The sequence below is a fragment of the Callorhinus ursinus genome, unplaced genomic scaffold (genome assembly GCF_003265705.2).
Source record: "Callorhinus ursinus isolate GAN/ISIS: 27379988/994484 unplaced genomic scaffold, GSC_fseal_2.0 scaffold28, whole genome shotgun sequence".
Lineage (NCBI taxonomy): Eukaryota > Metazoa > Chordata > Mammalia > Carnivora > Otariidae > Callorhinus > Callorhinus ursinus.
The window spans coordinates 15,582,743-15,605,525 of record NW_027397090.1 but is presented as its reverse complement, the minus strand read 5'-3'; the positions used below and the strand labels follow the sequence as shown (position 1 = coordinate 15,605,525).

The 22,783-nt window shown below is 43.3% G+C and overlaps 2 protein-coding genes across 4 annotated transcripts in view; both read right to left on the bottom strand.

Moving 5' to 3' along the window:
* The window catches only part of PDCD1LG2 (programmed cell death 1 ligand 2), a 59,511-nt gene extending 42,526 nt beyond the window's left edge, over positions 1-16,985 (bottom strand). For all 3 annotated transcript variants that reach the window (XM_025891658.2, XM_073878166.1, XM_073878167.1), the window contains exons 1-2: positions 16,656-16,985; positions 2,823-2,891 (exon numbers count right to left, since the gene is read on the bottom strand). In XM_025891658.2, the coding sequence (XP_025747443.2) occupies positions 2,823-2,891; positions 16,656-16,677 (91 nt within the window). In that variant the 5' untranslated portion in view covers positions 16,678-16,985. The remainder of the gene's footprint in view (positions 1-2,822; positions 2,892-16,655) is intronic.
* The window catches only part of CD274 (CD274 molecule), a 65,415-nt gene that overhangs the window by 911 nt on the left and 41,721 nt on the right, over positions 1-22,783 (bottom strand). The window lies entirely within an intron of this gene.

Below are 22,783 nucleotides of genomic sequence, written 5' to 3'. Positions count from 1 at the left end.
ACACATCTCTAGGTATCTAGTGGATAATCCCATTTATATGATAATCCAGAAAATTTAAAACTATAGGATAGAAAATAGATCAGTGGGTACCTGGGTTTAAGAGTTAGGGAGGGTTTTTTGTTTGTTTGCTTGGCAAGGGGTGGAATTGTTCTGGATCTTGATTGTGGTGGTGGTTATATGGTCACGTTTGCCAAAATCTCATAGGTGTTTCTATTAAAAAGACTGAATGTTACCGTATGTCAGTTTGAAAGTAAACAAATGTTTAAAAAATGAAATGAAAATGTTTTCTGCCAATTTTTCTTTTCAAACTTTAAGCTGTTTTATAGATAACAGAATAGAGCCCCCACAGACATACAAGTAAGGAAAAGAGTTCATGATGAATGGTTTATGTGGGTCATACTCAGAGTCAGTCTTCATCACAGTCTTTAGGAAACACATATTTTTTCAAACATTAATCCAGCAAGAAACAACTGTTCTTTAAATAACTGTAATTTCTCTCAATAAAGGAATGGTTAAATAAATTACAGCATGTCCAATAAAATATATAGAGCCACTTTAAAATGAGCGATACCTGTATTTGCTGATTTGGAAACTATAAAGAACATACCTTGCTGAGTGCTTACTAAGATTTCTTTTAGTGATATTTAGGAACATTTTTTAATGGAGAAATGGGTAGATAGTACAGTGTTATGGGGAGGGGGTTATGTAGGACTGGGGCAGGGGAAGGGTTTCGGGGAAGGCTGGTACAGTTCTACTACTTGACAAGGGTGACGGTTACAAGTGTTCCCGTTATGGTAACATGATGCTTTACCCTTGTTTCATGTGGCTTTCTGTACCTGTGGTATCTTTTACAACACGAAAGTTTAAATACAGAAAACTTTTAAAGGATATCGAATCAAGTAAAATGAACTCCTGAGAATCCATCACCTACCCCAAGAACCAGAACATTACTAATGACATACATCTACTTCCTCCACCAAAGGTAATCAGCATCCTGAATATTGTGTTTATTAATCTCTGGCTTATTTTTTAGCTCTATCATATAGATATATATTGCTTATATCATATTATTATGATATGCATATCACATGCGTTATATACATATATTATACATATATATAGGTATATTGCAATACATAAGCAATATATATAGGTATATGTATACATATATATTGTTTATAAAAAGGACACTGTGTTGTATGTTGTCTTCTGTGTTTGATTTTTTGTTTTTTCAATCAATATTATGCTACTAAGACTCTTAAATGTAGTTGGCCTATTTTTGTAATTAATTTATTTACACGCTGTATATTTTTCCATTCTGCTAATATACCACAATTTATGCATTATCCTGTCGATGGGCATTTGGTTGTTTTGGGTTTTTTTTTTTGGAAGGACTAACAATGCTGCTGTAAGCATTCTTTAAAAAATTTTTAAAATAGAAATTTACATAGGGTAATAAAGAATTATACTGATTCAATTCATGTTCTCTGTTTTTCCTTCTCAAAGACAGTGCAAGTTTAGGGGTGAACAGACACAGTGAGGGGAATGAGGCCATCAGTGTGGCCATCCTGAGAGTCGTGGCTGTCCTCGGGCACCGGAGGCTACAGCCCAATGCCTTCAAACGCTTTTTAAAGCGTTCTTTTTAAAAGAATTCCTATATTTTAAAATTTATATTTTTATCATACAAGTAAAACTTGTATATTTCTTTTAATAGAAAAGCAAGGGTATAATACTTCTTTCAATATACAAGTAAATGCATACTTCTTGTTAAAAAAAAAAAAACACCTGCGGGGCGCCTGGGCGGCTCAGTCGTGAAGCGTCTGCCTTCGGCTCAGGTCATGATCCCGGGGTCCTGGGATCGAGCCCCGCATCGGGCTCCCTGCTCCGCGGGAAGCCTGCTTCTCCCTCTCCCACTCCCCCTGCTTGTGTTCCCTCTCTCGCTGTGTCTCTCTCTCTGTCAAATAAATGAATAAAATCTTAAAAAAAAATAAAACTGGGAAACGTAATAGTTAAGATTGTCCTTTTTAATTCTCATCCCGGATCGCTTCCCCTCTCCAGAAGTAAGCTTTCGCATCAGGCCTTAGATCTTTTTGTTACTTTTTTCCCCTCAGGTAGCCTCTACGAGAAACCTCTGAAGTTAAAACTCCTTAATTAGGGAGACATGAAATGATAAGACTTACAAAAAAAAAAAATACCCCTGAGGAGAAGGCAGTCCAATTTAGGCAGGTAATTAGCATTTATTTGAACTGATACTATCTGCATAATGTAAAGTGGGAAGCAGAGAAGAATTCCAGATTGGAGGAGAAAGCAAGATACAACATGTTTATACTTTCCTTTTGGTTAATTCTTAAACATAATTCATCATACATACTTTTTGGTTTTGTGAACGTCCAGTATCAACATTCAATATAGGTCAATAATCAAACTTAATTCCAAAATCCCATTCCAAAGTGGGAAGGTTAGGGGTTGTCTGCCATGCTTGATTATCATCATCACCGTAGCATGGTAGGGTAGAGAGGACAGTAGTTGTGGTCCAGCTTGCCTGTGCGCCCTAGTGACTGAGGAATCTGGGGTAAATGAAACAACTTCTCTGAATTCCAGTTTCCTCATCTGCCAGATGGTTATTGTTTCTGTAAGACAGGGACATGGGCAAGCGCGGGCCACCCTGGGCACCATTCTTTTTCCTGTTCATGTAACAGAGTGTAATCCCACTTCCTCTCAAAGAAAGCCTTCAGCCTGAGGACCCCCATTCTCATCATTGGCTTCCGCTAGGGGCAACTGCTTACGCCTTTCTCAGACCCCCTCCCTTTTTCCTTTCTTACCTGCTGTCTGATGAAGCTGCATTCCCAGGCTCATGATTAGTGGAAGGAGGAACATGGTCTGTACTCGATCTGAAATAGACAATTGAAAGTCTCAGAGCCTCCTGCAGTTTTGCTGGGTCTCGTGATTTGGTGATTTGCTCATTCCTGTAAACGGGGAAATGACCCATAAACAAGCCCCTGGAGAGAAGATAAAACTTCTCTTCCAAGAGCTCCGCTGTACAGCGGAGTTAAGAGTTAGAGAGAAGTTAAAAGTTGATTGCCTGGAGGAGAAGGGAGACAAGGTAAGAGGAAGCAAGGTGTTCTTTATCAATCCAAATTAGAGGCTCTTTGTCCTTTTCTGACTATGAACCAGTTCTCATGACTCACCCACACTGGTGATTTTCTGAGCCCCTTTGTCTCTTCTATGAAGCTTCCCATAGTTTTTTCGGTAGTGGGTCCTTGAAAATCAAATGATTGTCAAATGGATAATGCACACCAGCTTCTTCAGTTGGACTTGAACTCTGGGAGTCAGATACTCAAGGACAGCGCTCAGTAGAACAGAGCTAGATTCTCAATAAACACTCGTTATTTGCCTGAGCAGGAAAGTGTCAAGTTCTTTTGAGTGTTGTGATGGGAGTTTGCCCATTATTTGAACTACCTGATACTAAGAAGTTTAGACCGAGAGAGCACAGAACTGGCTACACTGAGTGGGTGCCCAACCTTGGTCCTGCTCCACCTCCTACACTTCTACCTCTGTTCTCAGGCTTTCTTGAATCCAAGGACTGCTCATGGTTGAGGCAAAAGGGATCTGGATCAGGTGAATGACAGGATCTCATTACATTTTCAAAAGGGGACTCAGCTTTGGTGTAGACAATAGACTCTTGGGAAGGACAGGGGGTTGGACAGGATTAGAAGCAGGATGACCAGTGAGGAATGTTTTCACAGACATGATAGTTTGGATTGAGTGATGGTGCTGGTAGAGGTGAGAAGTGGTGTGAAGGAAGGTATATATTATATACAAATATGTATTTGTTCCTTAATTTTATTTTTTCCAGCAGCCTTATTGAAGTATAAGTGACATACAATAAAGAATTGTGTGTGTGTGTGTGTGTGAATGTGTGTGTATATACATATATACTTAAAAGACAATTCAGTGGTACAATTCAGTGGTTTTCAGTATATTCACAGAATTGTGAAATCCACACCACTAATTTTGGATCATTTTCATTACCCCAAAAAGGAACCCACTACCCATGGACAGAAACTTCCCAATTCCCCTTCCCTCTCCTTCCAACCTCTGGCAACCACCAGTATACTTTCTGTCTCTATTGTCTGGCTTATTCTCGATATTTCACAAAAATGGAATCATACACCATGTGGCCTTTTGAATCTAGCTTCTTTCACTGAGCTTAATATTTTCAAGATTCATTTATGTTGTAGCACATATCAGTACTTCATTCCTTTTCATGATTGAATAATATTTCCTTGTATGAATATACCACATCTTGTTTATCCACTCATCAGTTGATGGACATTTAGGTTGTTTCTACTGGTTGGCTTTTAGAATAATGCTGCTATGGACATTCATGTACAAATTTTTGTGTAGACATGTTTTCAATTCTCTTGGATATATAGCAGTGGAATTTCTTGGCTAAATGGTAACTCTATGTTTAACTTTCTGAGAAACTGCCAAAGTATTTATCAAATATATAATGTGCAAATACTTTCTCTCATTCTGCAAATTCTTTTCAGTTTCTTGATAGTGTTCTTTGAAGCACAAATATTTTAATTTTAAAACATAAATTAACTTAATTCTGATGAAGCCAAATTTATTTTCTCTTTTATTGCTTATGCTTTAGGTGTCATATCTAAGAAACCATTGCCAAATCCAAGGTCACAAAGATTTATGTCTATGTTTTCTTCTGAGTATTTTATAGCTTTAGTTCTTATATTTAGGTCTCTGATCCATTTTGAGGACTTTTTAAAAAATAATAATTGTTCTTTTATAGCCTAAATCATCATAATTTTGGCCACCGGAAGTCCCTTCAAGGTACCCTCTGTTTCCTTTTCACACAATCCTATTAATCTTGGGAAGTTTGTTTGCTTTCTGTACAAATTGCCTTAAGCCGATTTCATGTCTCTGCTGCCCAAGCATGCAATTAGACTTTCTCTGAGAAGTCCTTTTTTTTTCAATTTTTTTAAAACTAGAAATAAAATAAAACCAGTTTACCCATTTTTCCCACCCCCTAAATCTCTACCTCTGGCAACCACCAGTCTGTTCCCTGTATCTATGAGCTTGGTTTGTTTGTTTGCTTGTTTGTTTTAGATTCCACATGTAAGTGAAGCCATACAGTATTCATCTTTCTCTGACTTATTTTGCTTCGTATAGTAATGCCCTTGAGGTCCATCCATGTTTTTGCAAATGGCAAAATTTCATTCTGTTTTTGGCTGAGTAATATTGCCTCACACACACATACACACACACACATACACACACAGATTGATTCATATCTTGGCTACTGTAAATAATACTGCAATGAACACGGGCTGTGTATATCCTTTTGAGTTAGCATTTTCATTTTCTTCAGATAAATACCCAGAAGTGGAATTGCTGGATCATATGGTAGTTTTATTTTTTATTTGTCATTTTTTAAGGAAACTCCACAGTGTTTTCCATAGTGGCTGTGCCAACTTAGAATCCCACCAATGTGCACAGGGTTTTCCTTTTCTCCACATCCTCACCAATGCTTGTTATTTCTTGTCTTTTTGACACTAGTCATTCTAACAAGTGTGAGGTGATATCTCATGGTGGTTTTGATTTGCATTTCCCTTATGATTACTGATGTTGAGCATCTTTTCATGTACCTATTGGTTATTTGTATGTCTTTTTTTGAAAAATATCTATTCAGATCCTCTATCCACTTTTATTTTGACTGTGTGTGTGTGTGTGCGTGTGTGTGTGTTACTGTTGAGGTGTATGAGTTCTTTAGATATTTTGGATATTAACCCTTTATCAGATATATGATTTGCAAATATTTTCTCCCATTCAGTAGGTTGACTTAATTTTATTGATGATTTCCTTTGCTGTGCAGAAGCTTTTTAGTTTGATACAGTCCCAACTTTTAATTTTTGCTTTTGTTGTTTTTGTTTTTGGTGTCAGATTGAAAAATTATCGCCAAGTCCAATGTCAAGGAGCTTATCGCCTAGGTTTTCTTCTAGGACTTTTTTGGTTTCAGGTCTTATATTCAAGTCTTTAATCCATTTTGAATTAATTTCTGTGCATGGTGTAAGAGAGCAGTCCAGTTTCATTCTTTTGTGTGTGACTGTCCAATATTTCCAATGCTATTTATTGAGGACTTTGGAATATATTCCTCAGTTTCTTCATTTTGCCTGACCCTCTCTTTCTACACAGGAGATGAAACAACTACTCTACTTCTCCCAGTCTTGAAGAATTGGTCTTATATGGGAGATGAAATTTGATGTTCAACCCTGCCTCAGCTCTTAGTTGTCTTGGAAACCTCTGTGTTTATCCAAGCAGCCAATTCTATTTTTAATAGCTCCCAGTAGTGGAGGATGTGCCAAGATCTGTCAGTGGCGCAAAGGGGAGGATCTGAGCACCTAGATTCAAGTTGGTTGAAAGTCAGACCCTTAGGCAGCAGCTTGTGAAAGTGTGAAAATAATACAGTCCTGTGGGCTGGAAGTGTAAGTCCTATTGGCCACCAAGGCCAGGCAATCTGGAGGTGTTCTCTGAGTGGCAGTCACAAAAATCTGGGCTCCAGATGATTATACAAGCTTTCTTCTGGATCACAGTGGTGAGCGGAAGCAAGGCAGAGGGAGAGCACCAAGTTGGTGTCCACAGCCTATGCTCCTTGAGAGCAGCTCTGTAGGCCACCAAATGTGTGCAAGACCTTAGGACTGCCCCTCAGGCTGCAGCTCTACGGAGAAGCAAAGAGGCTCCCCTCACACCGAGACTGGGGTGTGTACATCAGTGTGCTGCCTATTCAGTGCTCTGGGGGCAAGAGCCTGCCAAGAGACATCGTTGATTCTCACAGTTCCCTGGAAAGGAGTAATTCAAGGAAGGCCCTGGCCAACAGAGGCAGGTGATGTCGGGGTGGGGGGTCACCTGGGCAGCTGCTGCAAAAACCAGTACACCAGACACCTCGAAGGCTCCCTGCCAGGAAACACTGGTGCTCTGGAGTGAGTGAGAGGGTGAGTATGCAAACAGCACCAGCCTTCCAAGGTCTCTGGAAAGAATTACACCAGCCCCTAGACGTGTGTTCAGTAGGAGCCTGCCCCTCAGGCTGCAGCCATGCAGATCAGCTAATAGGCTTCCTTCACAGAAAGACTGATGTGCAGGGTCTGTGGCTATTCTGGCTCCCTTACATTTCCATATGAATTTTAGGATCAGCTTGTCCATTAACACACAAAAAAGGGCAGCTAGAATCTTGATAGGAGTTGCACTGAATCTGTAGATCCATTGGGGAAATTAGCTATGATATTAAGTCTTCCAAATATGAACACAGCTTGTCTTTCCATTTACTTAGGTCTTCTATCTTTTCTTTTTTTAAAATTTTATTTTATTATGTTATGTTAGTCACCATACAATACATCATTAGTTTTTGATGTGGTGATCCACGATCCATTGTTTTCGTAGAACATCCAGTGCTCCATGCAGTACGTGCCCTCCTTAATACCCATCACCGGGCTAACCCATCCCCCCACCCCCTCCCCTCTAGAACCCTCAGTTTGTTTCTCAGAGTCCATCGTCTCTCATGGTTCGTCTCCCCCTCCGATTTCCCCCCCTTCAGTTTTCCCTTCCTTCTCCTAGTGTCCTCCCTGCTGTTCCTCGTGCTCTATGAATAAGTGAAACCCTATGGTAATTGACTTTCTCTGCTTGACTTATTTCACTTAGCATGATCTCCTCCAGTCCCATCCATGTGGATGTAGAAGTTGGGTATTCATCCTTTCTGATGGCTGAGTAATATTCCATTGTATATATGGACCACCTCTTCTTTATCCATTCATCTGCTGAAGGGCATCTCGGCTCTTTCCACAGTTTGGCTATTGCAGACATTGCCGCTATGAACATTGAGGTGCATATGGCCCTTCTTTTGACTACATCTTTGTCTTTGGGGTAAATACCCAGGAGTGCAATTGCTGGGTCGTAGGGTAGCTCTGTTTTTAATTTTTTGAGGCACATCCACACTGTTTTCCAAAGTGGCGGTACCAACTTGCATTCCCACCAACAGTGTAAGAGGGTTCCCCTTTCTCCACAACCTCTCCAACGTTTGTTGTTTCTTTCCCCGTCCATTCTTGCCATTCTAACTGGTGTAAGGTGGTATCTCAGTGTGGTTTTGATTTGAATTTCCCTGATGGCTAATGATGATGAACATTTTTTCATGTGTCTGTTAGCCATTTGTATGTCTTCTTTTGAGAAGTGTCTTTTCATATCTTCTGCCCATTTTTTGACTTGATTATTTGTTTTTTGGATGTTGACTTTGAGAAGTTCTTTATAGATCTTAGATACCAGCCCTTTATCTGTAGTGTCATTTGCAAATATCTTCTCCCATTCTGTGGGTTGCCTCTTTGTTTTGCTGACTGTTTCTTTTGTTGTGCAGGAGCTTTTTATCTTGATGAAATGCCAAAAGTTCATTTTTGCTTTTGTTTCACTTGCCTTTGGAGATGTATCTTGAAAGAAGTTGCTGTGGCCGATGTTGAAGAGGTTACTGCCTATGTTCTCCTCTAGGATTTTGATGGATTCCTGTCTCACATTGAGGTCTTTCATCCAGAAACACAGTAGATCAGATCAACAAAACCAGAAGCTAGTTCTCTGAAAGAATTAATAAGATCAATAAACCCCTGGCCAGACTTAACCAAAAGAAAAGAGAAAGGACCCAAATTAATAGAATTATGAATGAAAGGGGAGAGATCACGACTAACACCAAGGAAATAGAAACAATTATTAGAAATTATTATCAACAACTATATGCCAACAAACTGAGCAATCTGGATGAAATGGATGCCTTCCTGGAAATCTATAAGCTGCCAAGACTGAAACAGGAAGAAACTGACAACCTGAATAGGCCAATAACCAGTAACGAGATTGAGCCAGTGATCAAAAACCTCCCAAAAAACAAGAGTCCAGGGCCTGATGGATTCCCTGGGGAATTCTACCGAACATTCAAAGAAGAAATAATACCTATTCTCCTGAAGCTGTTTCAAAAAATAGAAACAGAAGGAAAGCTTCCAGACTCATTCTATGAGACCAGCATTACATTAATCCCCAAACCAGGCAAAGACCCCATTAAAAAGGAGAATTTCAGACTGATATCCCTGATGAATATGGATTCCAAAATCCTAACTAATAGGATCCAACAATACATTAAAAGGGTCATCCACCACGACCAAGTGGGACTTATCCCCAGGTCTTCTATTTTTTCAAATAAGAACTTATGGGGTTTGCTGTCAGGTTGGATATGCAGTTTGACAAAAATAGAGAAATCCAGGAAAATTTCCAGATTTGAGGCTTGAGGCATTAGGGCAATGGAAGTACTACTTTTAAACTGGAGAAGACAGAGAATAACAGAGTAAGCAGCAGAAATCGGTATGTAGTTTGAGATGTCAACTCGTCATTCACATGATGTTTAGTAAGCAGTTGGATAACAGATAGTCCAGAGTTTCTGGTAGAGACAAATTTGGGAGTCCTCAATGTCTGCATGTTACTTAATGCTAGGGGGCTGTATGACATTACCACAAGATACACAAGGGAGAAAAAGTGTCCAAGGATTGAGATGTGGGGCATGCCAACATTTAGGGATCTCTGGGAGGGAGGGCACTAGCAAAGAAGATTGAGGTGAAGGGCAAAAAGGCAATTAATCAAGTCTTTTCTGTTTTCTGATGCTTTGATACCTGATGCTTGCTGATCCTACAGGGACTGCCCCTCCCAGGGTTAGCCAGTTCCAAGAGATAGTTAACAACTCACCCAGGGGAGGCCTTTCAAATGCAAAAGAAGCAACCCAGAACCCTTAACTCCAACCACCTCCTTTATTGCCCTAACCGCCCCAGGGCCAGGTACCATACAACAAGGAACAGCCCCTATGTTCTAAATCCTGATGAACTATTTCCAACTAGACAATTGAAGCCTGCTAACCCGGCCTTGCCCATTCCTTCTTGTGGAAACCACAATAAAGACTTCTGGTCACATTTCCCCTTCCGTTCTGCCTCCTGTCTGACCCTGGTGCTTCCCTGTGTGGCCCCTGCAGTGTGGCATGCCTCCTTCTCTCAGGATCTGAGAACACAACAAACTATTTTTTTTTTCAATGGCAGTTATCTCCTGATCTGTTGGCCTCGCCATACCTCAATTATAATGAAAGCTAGAGTTTAAAACGCAGTGCTACAGGAGGGAGTGCTCAGTTGAGCCAAATGCTGTGTAGAGTTGGTATTAGCAGTGTGGAGGTCTTGAGTGAGCCTGCCAAGCAGGACCTAGGGGATTTGGTGCAGATGAAAGCCTGTGTAAAGTGAAGAGAAAATAAGAGTAAGGGTGCAGAGACAACAGAGTATAGGCAGTGCTTCAGAGCGCTATAAAGGGAGTGAGCAATGAGGCAGTAGCTAGAAGGGACTGTCCACAGTGGGCGGTGGTCTTGTTCTCATTTTAGGGAGGGACATATTACCAGGCAACAACCTGGGCCCCATCAAGTGCTTTCCATAGGGAAATGCTGGACTTAGCTGGACTTGAAGACCCTCTTCCTTACTGAAAATGCAAATGTACCCAGACCCGGTATCATCTTAATGCTGCACTTGCCCAGCATCCTTATTTCTGGAGCTCAAAACGGTAGTGTGTAACATGCTCTGGCAACAGAAAGGATGCCTGGCTAACCCACCTCTGGCTGTAACTTCCCTCTCTTCCTTGCGCCTCCAAGGGGACTTTCCTCGTACACTGCCTCCTTTGTCCAAGAGAGAAATAGACACTGCTATGAAGATGCTTTCCAACCAGCTGCCTTCTTCCTTCTAGGGATAGTATCTTCTGTGCAATGGATAAGATCTCACACTCTAAAGTCAGACACATCTGAGCGCAAATCCTAGGTCTAGAAATTAGGAGCCTCTAAGACCCTGAGCACTTTATGAAAACTCTTTGTGCCCCATTTTCTTATAATACCAATAATAATAACACCCACCTCAAGCCAGAATCTTGGGTGTGTCATCTTAAACCTACACATCTCTCATCTTGCAAATCTAGTCCACCCCCAGTCCTGTTAATTCTGTGTCAGGATACTTCTGGATGATGCCTTTTCTTTCTACCACCCACTGCTATCAGTTCAGCATTCTCGTCACTCCTCCTTATACTTAGCAGAGCATCCTGCTCAAAATCCTTTGATGGCTCAACATTTCACTGAGAATAAAATCCTGTCTGTCTAGTAGCCCAGGCAAGAGGGACATCCGCCTTGAGCCCCACGCTTTAGAGGACCCAAGGGTGGCCATGCCTCTCCCAGCAGTGTGAGGTGTTTGCAGAGCTGAGAGTGTCCTCTGGAGCTCTTGACCCACCACCCATTACAATTTGGGTTCTTGGGGCTCTGGAATTCTCTAAATGGACCTAAGCCTGCTCCCAGGCCCGCGGGGCTTCTTCCCCAGATCCATTGCCCCAAGGGTTGACCTTGCTGCCAGTGTGCAGCTCCCTACATCCAGAGACTTTCCTTGCTCTTTCTGGTGAAACTGCCTCATGCAAAATTGCAAAAGCACCACCTTTCCAGCATTTCCAACTCTCCTTACTCTCTCACTTTTCCAACGCACTCATTACCACTTAACATACCATATAATATATTCATTTGTTTATATTAGATTATAAGCTGCCATCTTCCATAAGAATATAATCACTTTAGTGATTATTTAGGACAGAGGTCTTTGTCTGTTTCGCTTACTAATATCCTTCAGTCTCTAGAACTGTGTCTGGTAGGAAGCTAGCACTCCAATAATACTGGTTGAATGAATTAGCCCTTCACCTGGTAGGCAGAAGAATCTCCTGAACATGGAATTATCAAATGTGATCATGACACTCCTGCTTAAAAGACCTCAATAGCTTCCATGATTTACAAGGTAAAGTTCTCCTTAACATGGGCTGCACAACCCTTTGTGATCTGGTCCCTCCTGCCTCAGCCACAGAAATAATACATGCGCTTTCCATGACTAGGTCCTCACAAGTGCTCTGAGATTCTAATCTCTCATATCTGGTCTTATTTTGTTTTGTCTCATCTTATTTTCCCCCTATCTCAGGTTCTACTTGGGCTCAAAGAAACTGTCCTGGGTCATAAATATTTCCTTAAGCGGCCTTACATTCTTCTGCCTTCAACAGAAGGAGATAAGCCTTTCCTAACTGCTCTTAAGCTGTTCCTCCTGTCCCAGTTGTTATCTGCTATTAACCAGTGTTAGCACTTGTCTCCCTGCCGGTATAGTAATTGGTTATACATCTGTCTTCCGTGCTAGAACAAGAGTTCTTTGAACTGTGTTTGGTCCTCCTAACAATTTTCTTTTTCTTTGTGTGTGTTTGTGTGTGTGTGTGTTTCATGAGTATTTATGAGTGTTTATAACCAATTATGACTGTTCCCTGAATAGACAGATGAATGAATGCATGCGTGGCAATTTAGCATCATACTCTGAGACTACTGGGCCCCCAGTTGACTCCTTCCTCTATTGGAGAAACAGAAAACTTAATTTGGTTAATAATTTTGGCCCCAAATAAGAAAGAAATTTTCATCAGTTTAAGTCACTGACAGCAGAATGGGCTGCTTATGGGGTGGGGACGTCATCACCCCTGGAATTCCTTAAGCAAAGGTGCATGTTGAATGAAGTGTTTCCACGAGAGATGGGAGGTTAAAAGAATATCTCTTTAGTAGGATTATTTACAAGGTTGTCTCCCCAAAGGATGTTCCCATGGGTACCTCAAGCCCCTTCCCAAGGTCTCTCAGAAGGCCAGTTCCTCTCAAAGAGACCTTTGCCCTCTGGGTAGCTCAGGAAGATGAAATTTTCTGAAAGAGCAGGTTCTGGAAACCTTCAATATTAGGGAAGTATGAACTCTTTTATATACAGGCTGGCAAAGCCTGAGAGAGTTTATTTGGAGAACTTATGGAGCGTATTGCCAAAACTAATTAACTCAAGGACCATTTACAGAGCATCCATATGTAAGGCTCTCCTTTGGCCAAAAGCACATAGAGATGACTTCTCTCCATGAGATGAAATGAATGTGTTCAAACAACCATGCCTCCTCCTTAGCCTCCCCTTTTAAAATTCACCTTTGTTTGGATATAAGTATCTCTTACTATCCAGGTCTGCATGACTTTTCATTTTTATCTTAATTGTATATTCCTTATGTATGCGTTTGCTTGTGCTGGAGCTTCCATCAGGCAGAGGATGCTCACTGTAGCTATCTGTTCTCAGGCAAGCTACCCTCGAAGGGACACACTGGATCATGAGCAGAAAAAAAAAAAAAAACAAAACAAAAAAACAGTTTTCAATCACATGATCGGTTTAGCTGAATTTCTTAATCTCTGGATAATTCTTAATGAATTTCTGGGTAATTCTTAACAATTGTGCCAATGAACACACCCTAGCAGTTGAGGTGTTGTCATGGGTATGAAACGGAGCAGAACAGCATAGGATATAAGATTCAAGAACATTTTCTGGTGGCTCCACGAAGAGTCACGAAGGGCCTTTCAGTCACGAGTTCTCAGGCTTGAGAGAGAAAAGAAGCAAAGACTACTCTTTTTCAGTTGGTGAAAAGTCCTGCTCAGACTGCTGCCCTGCCTTTGCCCTCCCCCAGGTCACTAGTGAAGGTGCTTCTCTTAATGGCATGGTCTCTGAGCTAGGCATTAGGAGACATTAGTCTAGTTAACCTCCGTTCAAATTTAGCTTAAATTCAGATTGCATCTCAATGTTTTAGCCAATAAATACTATGCTCCCACTTTTTGCAAGTCTTTGAATTAGGGAATCAATTCAAATCAAAGTGGGGAACCAAGGAAAGGATTCCTGTAAGAAAGGGTTCCTGCCCTTTGAAGACATGATAGTGTAATCAGAAAGCTAAAATTCTGTACACGTGAAAAATGGTAAGAAGTGATATGAAAGGTTTTGCATAAAAATGCCCAAACCATGGAAGTTGACTGGTGGAAGGACACTTCCAAGATGAGTTGAGATTTGGAGAGTCAGAGCTACTCTTTTTTTTTCTTTAAGTTTTTATTTATTTATGTGTCAGAGAGAGAGCAAGTACAAGCAGGGGGAGAGGAAGAGGGAGAAGCAGGCTCCCCACCGAGCAGAGCCTGATGTGGGACTCGATCCCAGGACCCTGGGATCATGACCTGAGCTGAAGGCAGACGCTTAACCAACTGAGCCACCCAGGCATCCAGAGTCAGAGCTACTCTTGAGGCTCCTGCAGAAAGGTTAGAAGTAATCTCAGAGGTTCACACACACAGGGCTTGTTGAGGGGGACTGGGAGTAGCATATCTATGCTGGAAATACAGGTTGAGACAAAAATGTCAAGGGCTTAATGCCAGGTAGATCTGCCAGGAGGAGATAGTGACAGTAACTCACAAGTGAATGACAATACCAAAGGAGTGTTTGAAATAGATTAAAGCTGGTGGGGGTTTTTTGTTTTGTTTTGTTTTGTTTTTATCCGTATAGAACTGAGGGAGTGAAATGGAACGCCAGCCACTCAATTAGAAGGTCATGGTATTAATCCAGATATTTGGTAAAGTCCCTGATTCAGGGTCAGAAAAGGGAAGAAAGGCAGAGGAAGGAGAAACTTGTTACAAGGCAGTTGACAAAACAATTGACAAAGTAACTAACAAGTGATTGTCCATTCAGGAAAGAAGGAGAAGCAACCAGTGGACTGTGGTTTTGAGACCTGACAATCAAGACAATACTGATGCCATTGCAGAAGGGTGGGACAAAGAAAATACTAGATCAGGAGCCAAGTTTTAGGGCTAGGTTCTATGAAATGAATTGGGTTTGAGTCATGAAGTAATTGAAACAGTTCAAGAAAAATGAAAGTCTAATGTTTGGGACACCATTCAGTGATAGAGATAAAGATAAAAAAGTTATTCCAATATGCAAATGTTAATTGACATTGGGGAATAAATTAACTCTCTTAGGGGGAGACTATAAAAACACAGGTTAGAGAAAAAAGGTCTGAAGTCTGATGAATGCCCCCAAATTAGGAGAGCAGGCGTAGGAGACCAGAGAAAAAGGCAAAGAAGAAATGGTCTTAAGAGTGTGAGAAGTTCCCCCACTGTAGTATCTCAGAGCCAAGGGAGGAAAACTCCAAGAAGCAGAGGGGGTTGCTAATAGAAGTCTGGAAAATAAGAACTAGGAACCAGCCCCTAGAGGGGTTAGAGAGGGCTAGAAGGCATTGAGCCGACTAGGGCTGGATAAACTTTCAGACTCGCTCATCCATCCTGGAATTCTGTTGGTTGATGAATGACTGGGGGAACATAACCTGTGGAAGCCCTGCTGCAGAAGAGCAGGTTACCGCATGAGGAGGTCAGGCTGCAGGGGCCTCATTACATGATAACCCAAGTATGCCCCAGTGAAGGCACATGCTGTATTTGGACACTGCTGTGTGGAATAAAAACATCACACAACAATCTATGGAGTCTGTCCCAGGCATCTTAAACCAAGTGAACTCGGAAGCATGACCTGAAATCCTGTCTCCGAGTTCCTTTGCACTGTCTCCTCAAATCAACCCCAAACTGCCCCCTGTATATGCCACAAACTTCCCACATCCAGGGATTCAAGCTGCGGATTCATCAAATCAAATCATTTACAACTCAGGAAGCACCTAGTGAGCGCCTACGCACTGTGCCAGGCCCTTGGGATTGAGGGAACCTAAAAGGTGTGGTCCTTGCCCAGGAAGAACTCTGGTTGAATGGAAAGGCTCATACATAAGAGAAATATGGGGAGAAGACACCTGGAAGCTGCAGGTAAGGAAGAACCGCCGGTAGTGAGAGTTCAGGTGAGGAACACATATAGACCACCTCTGAGAGACAAGAGCAATATGGTTCATCCATTCATCGACCCTTCGGCTTGGAAGGGAGCTTGGAGAACATCCAGTCAATTGGCATTTGACTCCTGAGACTATGTCTGATTACTGTTGACACTGAGTATTCTTGCTGTGCATTTGTCAAGGGATATCTGTGATTCCGTTCCACAGAACCATAGGAGTTCAGGGTTAGAAGGCCTTATTTGTAGGCAATTTCACTCAAGCTGCTCACTTCAACCCACTCCCACAAGAATCCATAGTCATCTCTTTTCTACCATCAGCACCCAGGCAGTGAGCAATAAAGAACAATGGCTGCAGGTTTCTCTCATTTAGCTAAACTTGCTCTAATCGAATCATGTTGTTGTTTTTAATAATGGTTGCCTGTATTATAAGTTAATTTAATTTTAGTTGCAATTTTGTTGTTGTTGTTCTGTGTTCTAAACAGCTTATTCTTGGAGCATAGCTTGTAAACACTGGCTCGCCTGGGATGGTGATTGCCTGCCAACGGAATAACCACAAACAGATGTCTAACGTAAAAAAAAAAAAAAAAAAGACACAAATTTTTAAGTTCCAATAACCCTCCCCAAATTCTAAGCTGTGAGACAATCTCAAGATAGTTCTTTTTTTTTTCACTGTGCATTTATTTGCAGAAAAAAAAAAATCTCATCTCCTAAAACTTCCCAACACGAGTAATAGGTAGACGAGCAAGCAGGAGAAATCCCACTATTTTGGAGACAGCCAGAAATGAGCTTGTTGGTGTGCCTGAGCACAATTGCCAAGGCAGATTTCCCCCTGCCCCCAGTGATGTGGAGTGAAAGTTTGCCCACACTTACCCAACCGCGGCGGCCTCATCATTGTCTGTAACACCAACTCAAGGTAAGAGAAAATCTCAGCCTACTGAAAACTCACAGTAGAACTTGGCACCACTCCTCAGGGAAAGAAGTAAAGGAAAATACAAAAACATGCAGTTGCTCTTGTGTCAGATCCCCTCGTAGAAGCCACCAAACAGCCAAAACAAAACAAAACAAACATAGGTTACTGCCTTGAGCACTGCACAAGCGGTAGCTCCAAACTAGGACTCTTTCCGGCTGGCAGAGGGACATACGAAGATGGGTCATGAAAAGCTGTCCCTTAAGGTACTTGAAGAAAGGGAAGAAAAGATGTCATCTCCATCCAGCTCAGGCTTCCTTGTAACATGAGGGTAATTCAAACCAAAACCGGTTCTGAGGAACTGACCGAAGCCTAGCCTACTGAGAAGTTTTGGTTTTGCTTTTAAGCATGGCTTCTCTGCCCTCAGGTACCCCTTGAACTGTGTCCCTGGGGAAGCTGGTACAAGCTTACTGGTAGGAGAAGGGGAGAGAAAGAACACCAGCACGTTCTCGCTCTGGGCCCGGGACCTTACACAGATACCTTTGTGAGTTTCCCAGTGTTGTCGTCAGAAGTTATCCCAGATTGGGTGGCTTCTGACAACAGACCCTGTGCTCACAGGGCTCTCACATTTCTGGAGGCAAGAGACGTGTGAAATCAGGCCACACTCCCTCTGAAGGCTTTAGGGAAGAGTGCTCCCTTGCCTCTTCCTCGCTTCTGGTAGATTCTGGCAAGCTCTGGCATTCTCCTGGGCTTGTAGCTGATCACTCCAATCTCTGTCTCCATCTTCACAGGACCTTCCCTATGTGTATCTTTGAATGTGTATCCTCTTCTTAGAAGGACGCCAGCCATTGGATTATTGCCCACCCTAATCCAGGATGACCTCCTCTTAATTAATTACATCTGCAAATACCCTACTTCAAATAAGGTCATATTCTGAGGCTGCAGGAGAATATTATTTAACCCATTTCATTCTTGAAGCAATGTGTGGCCTAGACACCGTTAGGCCCATTTTACACGTGAAGAAAGTGTCAAGGTCTAGCAACCCTTCCTCAGTTGCATGGCTGCACTTGAACGTAGGCCTCTGTGGTCCCACTACATTGTGAGGCTTTTCAGGAGTAAGACTCAAGGCAGGTGCAAGAAAAGGCCAATTTGAAAGCAATCTGGATGACCGACCTCGCTCCTGTGGCCCCATCCCCTTGGGCTCAGAGGGATGGGGTGAGCCCGGACAGGGCTCTGAAGCTCAGAGAGGACCTGCTTTCTTAGCCATATTTCTTTAATGTTTCCTTGTCCTCTCTCCATGCCTTGCCTTTAATTGGTTTTCTTCTGAAAAAGCATCGTTCTTTCCTCCTTGTTCTTTTAACTGCATCCCTCAAACAAGAAGGAATGAAACTTGTATTGGCTACAAGACGGGACTGGCTGCCTCGCCCCCAGGGACAGGGCTGTGTCTGTGGGAAGCCGGCCTGCCCCTGGGGACCTGCTTCTCCACCCACAGCTCCAGGTTGGTGGTTTCGGGGCGGATGCCTGTTCTTTCCTGACCTTCTTCCCAGCCACCGTGATAGTGTGAGGAGCGGGCTGTATCTCCTGTGTGGCTCTCAGAGTTTAGTGTCTTCAGGATCCCCACACCACCCACCAGCATTCCTGCTTGTCTTGAGGAGGAAGCCACACTCCCCACTGTATGCCTTCCTCGGTCTGGCCTAAGCCCCTCCCTCTCTGCCCACTTATCTCCACTCTTTGCTCCGGGCTCTTCTCTGCACAACTGAGGTTTAGGAGAAGAGACTCACCCCTACCAGGAAGCCTGGGGTGTTTTGACAACAGCACCCAGATAAAACTCAAACTGGTATCTCAGCACATTTGCTTGCCTCCTAAATCCATACGTCTCAACAAAACACCAGCGGGATAGATACCAAAGTGTTAACAGTGGTGTTTCTGGGTGGAGGACTTGCAGGTGATTTTTTTAAAGATGCCTTCTTTTTACTTATATTTTATTTCCTAAATAACTTGTCATGGACACAAATGACTTTTGTAAAGACATAGAAATAATCCTTAAAAATCAGTAATGGACAGTACAGTTCAGTTGCTAACCAATAACAACAAGAAAACATTTTAAGAATTTGGCCAAGGGCTTATGTCTGTTTCCAATTTATTTAATTTAGTGTTGTTCCCTTTATAATAGAAGATCCTGGAGAGGCATTGCCGAATTATGCATGCGTGTGCACGTGCAGGCGTGGGTAGGATACAGACCACTCCATGTTGCACTGATACTTGGTAATGGAAAATTAGAATTTAGGTCATAAATATTGCAATATGATAAGCATAGTCATGACCACCAGTCTGCGAGGCCCCATCCCTCGTTTTGTAGAAGGGAAAATTGATGCAAAGAGAGATTGTACATCTTCACCAGGATCACCTTGTGAATGCAGGGCAGAAGTCATTTCTATCCTTTCTTCCCCAAATATTTTCCTCCAAATGCAATGTATATAATGTAATGTGATGTGAGGTCAATGTTCATGGAAACCCCTAGAAGAGTCCTTGTCAAAGAGCAGGAGCTAAATCAGTGTTCACTAGTGTAGATCCAAAAAACAAGTCCCGTCTTTCTCACCCTGCTTCGCCTTAGAGAGAACAAAAAAGAGAGAGAGAGAGAGAGAGAGAGAGAGAGAGAGAGAGAGAGAGAACATAGCCTAAGAGTGAGAAAGAAGTACAGCCAGCGTTTGGGGGAAATGAGAAAAGATCAAGAGCCCAGAAAGGGTGAGAACTGCAAGGAGCCAGCAGGTTATCTGGAAGCAGCCTTAGCAACTCCCCAAAGCCTGAACAACCAAGGTTTTGATGTGGGTTTATCTGGAATATGATGAGAAGCAATGATAGCTAGCCCCCTCTCTTGAAAATGGAGAATGTCGTGGGTACCTGGAGGCAGAGAGGGAGAGGAGACCACCTGGGGACACCCTGCAAACCGGCTTTCCTTGACTCATGATCAGCCCAGGGGCTGGAGATCAGCCTCTAGTGATCCTACAGAAGTCACGCATGTGGCTTGGATCCTACGTGACCCCTGCCCTGACCCCTGAAGGAGGGCCTAGCCTTCATGTGAGGAAAGGGAGGGTGTGGAAAAGGTGTTCTGGCCAGAGCAACAGAGATGCATGTTTGTTTTTATAAGGAAAGAAGTCAAGGTTTGGCTCATTCCCTGAAAGCAACTCAGATAAAAGGGAGGTTTATTGGAAGTTGAATGGGTTGACGTAAGTTACTGATGAAGTACTTTTCCTGCCCCATCTTGCCCCAGGTGACTGCATTCGGACAAAACACTTGGGAGAGAGTTGCTTAGACAACAAAGTTACTGCAGTCACAAAGGTCAGATTCAATAAGGGGGGTCTCTGAGGTCCAGGGCCGGAAAATGAGGGTGGAGAACGGAGGAGGGGCGGAGGCTGACCTGGTCCACTAGCCTTTCTAATGTGAAATACAAGAGAGGGGTTCCAGACACAAGGAGGACATTCTGGGGACCTGAAGGGAATGGAGACTGTTCTCTTCCCCTCTCATCTTTGGGGGAAAAAAAAGGGATGCTAGATATCCTGAGGTTTGAGAGTGCTCTTAATAAAATGTGACACCTGCTTTTTGCCTGGAGTTTCTGAAGGTGGGAGGGAGGTTCCCTGAAGTACCCCATGCCTGGGGGTGGGAAGGGCTGCAGGGTTGTTTTCAGGGATGAAGAAAATGGGGACACCCCTCATCCCAGGCCCTGGAGCCCTCAGTGACCATCAGAGACTCCATGGCTCCTGTGTCCTCAGGGGACACAGAAGGGAGCTAAGCCACAGGCACAGGGGTCCTGGGACCATATCAGAGGCCACACGTATTGGCCTGACCCAGACCCAGCCTGGGGGTATTTGTCTCTCCCACTGCAAGATAGCCAAACCACATGTTTACACTGTTCTGCGAGTAGGGGGAAGATTGAAAAGGATATGAGCTTGGAATTTCAAGGGGGACTGGGCTCTGGCAGTTCCCCTAAATGTTAAAACGAGAGCTGCTGTATGACCAAGCGCTCCTCTCCTAGAGAGGAATATAACCAAGAGAAAATGAAATACGTGTCCATACAACACGTGTGCCCCAATGTTCGTGGCAGCATTATTCATGATAGCCACGAGCGGAACAAACTCAACTGTCCAGCAGCTGATGAATGGATAAATCCACTCGGGTGTACCCACCGAGCAGAACAGCATCCAGCCTCAAAAGTGACTGAAGTACTGATTCGGTCTAGAGTGTGGGTGAACCTCGACAACGTCATGCCCAGCGAAAGAAGCCAGTCTCCAAAGATCACATACTGTATACTTCCACGGATATGAAATGTCTATAATAGACAATCCCTAGAGACAGAATATAGTTAGTGATGGCCTCGGACTGGGAGTAGCAGGGGATGCGGAGGCCTGACTGCCAAAGGGAATGGGGTTTCATTTCGGGATGACGAGAACGCTTTAAAATTGATTGTAGAGATTGCTGCACAACTCTGTCCATGTACAAAAAGGCATTGAATTGTGCACTTTGGGTGAATTGTATGGTATGTGAATGATATCTCAAAAGGTTGTTGAAAGACCTGGAACTTAACTGAGCCATAAGTGACCTACCTACAAATGATGAACTTGGACTGAGATACGAAGACGCTCACTCTCTACCCAACCGGGGTGGGGGGATGGGAGGATGGGCAGGGGTCGGGGGAGAGGGCCGCTTCAGCCCAGGAAGCTCCTCAGAGAGAAATGGAAGAAAGCAGCAGAGAAGGGAGAGGCAGTCCTGACTAGAATTCTGGTCCTTGTTCCAGTCCCTTCTGCAGTCTGGCCTGTAGTTTCAGTGTCAGGTTTGCCTAGACAGCTGGTGGAATTACGATTTTTGCCCAAGCGTTACATCAGACAGTTCTAATAACACAAAGGAGCGGAGGAGCCTGAGATCCCCTCACGTGCTGACACAGGCCTGGCCTCATTTGTAGGGTGGTTTGGGGGAGAAGGACAAGGTAGAACTAGGGAACTAAATAATCTACATGCATCCCCACGTTTCTCCTGTCTCCTGGTCCTGCCTCATCTCCGGGAGGACAGAGGAAGGTAGGACTGTCGGCCCCAGACATTGAGGCCCACTCTAAGATGCACCCGGTACGGTCCCAGTAACTCAGGATGGAAGGCTCCCCGGAGCCAGCACCCAGTTTTAGTGTGTATGTTGGGGGTGGGTTTTTTCCCACACCGACCAAGCAGCTCTTGGCCACCAGCTGGGCATCCTACAATTCAACTCAATTCCAACACTACCTGCCCAGAGGTAATATCAGATTCCATAGGTTGAGGGCTCAGTCCTACAAGACTGACCCCACTTCACGTGCCAGTCCCAAGTCCACGCTGCTACCCGGGCTTCTGACGGAGCAGCTACCGATTGGAGGTTCCCATGACCCCTTCTTGGGTTTGGTTAATTTCCTGAAGAGGCTCACAGAGCTCAGGAAACCCGTTTACTCACTAGATAACTGACTTATTACAAAGGATATTAAAAAATACTAATCACTAGCCAGATGAAGAGATACAAAGGGTGAGATCGTGAACGAAGGCCCTCCTGTCCTGGTAGACTGTGGGCCCAGCACAGTGGCATGTGGAAGCATTCTGATTCCCCAACCTGGAAGCTCTTTGAACCCGCTCCTTTTGGGTTTTTATGGAGGCTTCATTCCATAGGGAAGACTGTTGAAATCATTGACCATTGGTGAGTGATTTAACCTCTGACACCTCTCTCCTGCCAGGAGGTCAGGGGGTTAGGACTCCAAGTTCCAAGCCTCTAATCACATGGTTCGCTCTCCTGGCAACCAGCCCCAAACTTAGGTGCATCCAAAAGTCACTTCCCTGACATAACAAAAACATAGCTCTTGTCACGTACAAAATTCCAAGGGATTGCAGAGCTCTGGGCCAAAGACCAAATGTCTATTTCTTTTAGAAATCACAGTATCATACAGCCCTTTCATCCAGGGACTCCCTAACCATGGCTCATTAAGACTACAACATGGTCCCAGGACTGAATGGAGGAGGGAATCTTTCTCCTACGTCCTGGACTAATGTCCTTCACCCTTAAGATCTTTAGAAGACGCAGTGCT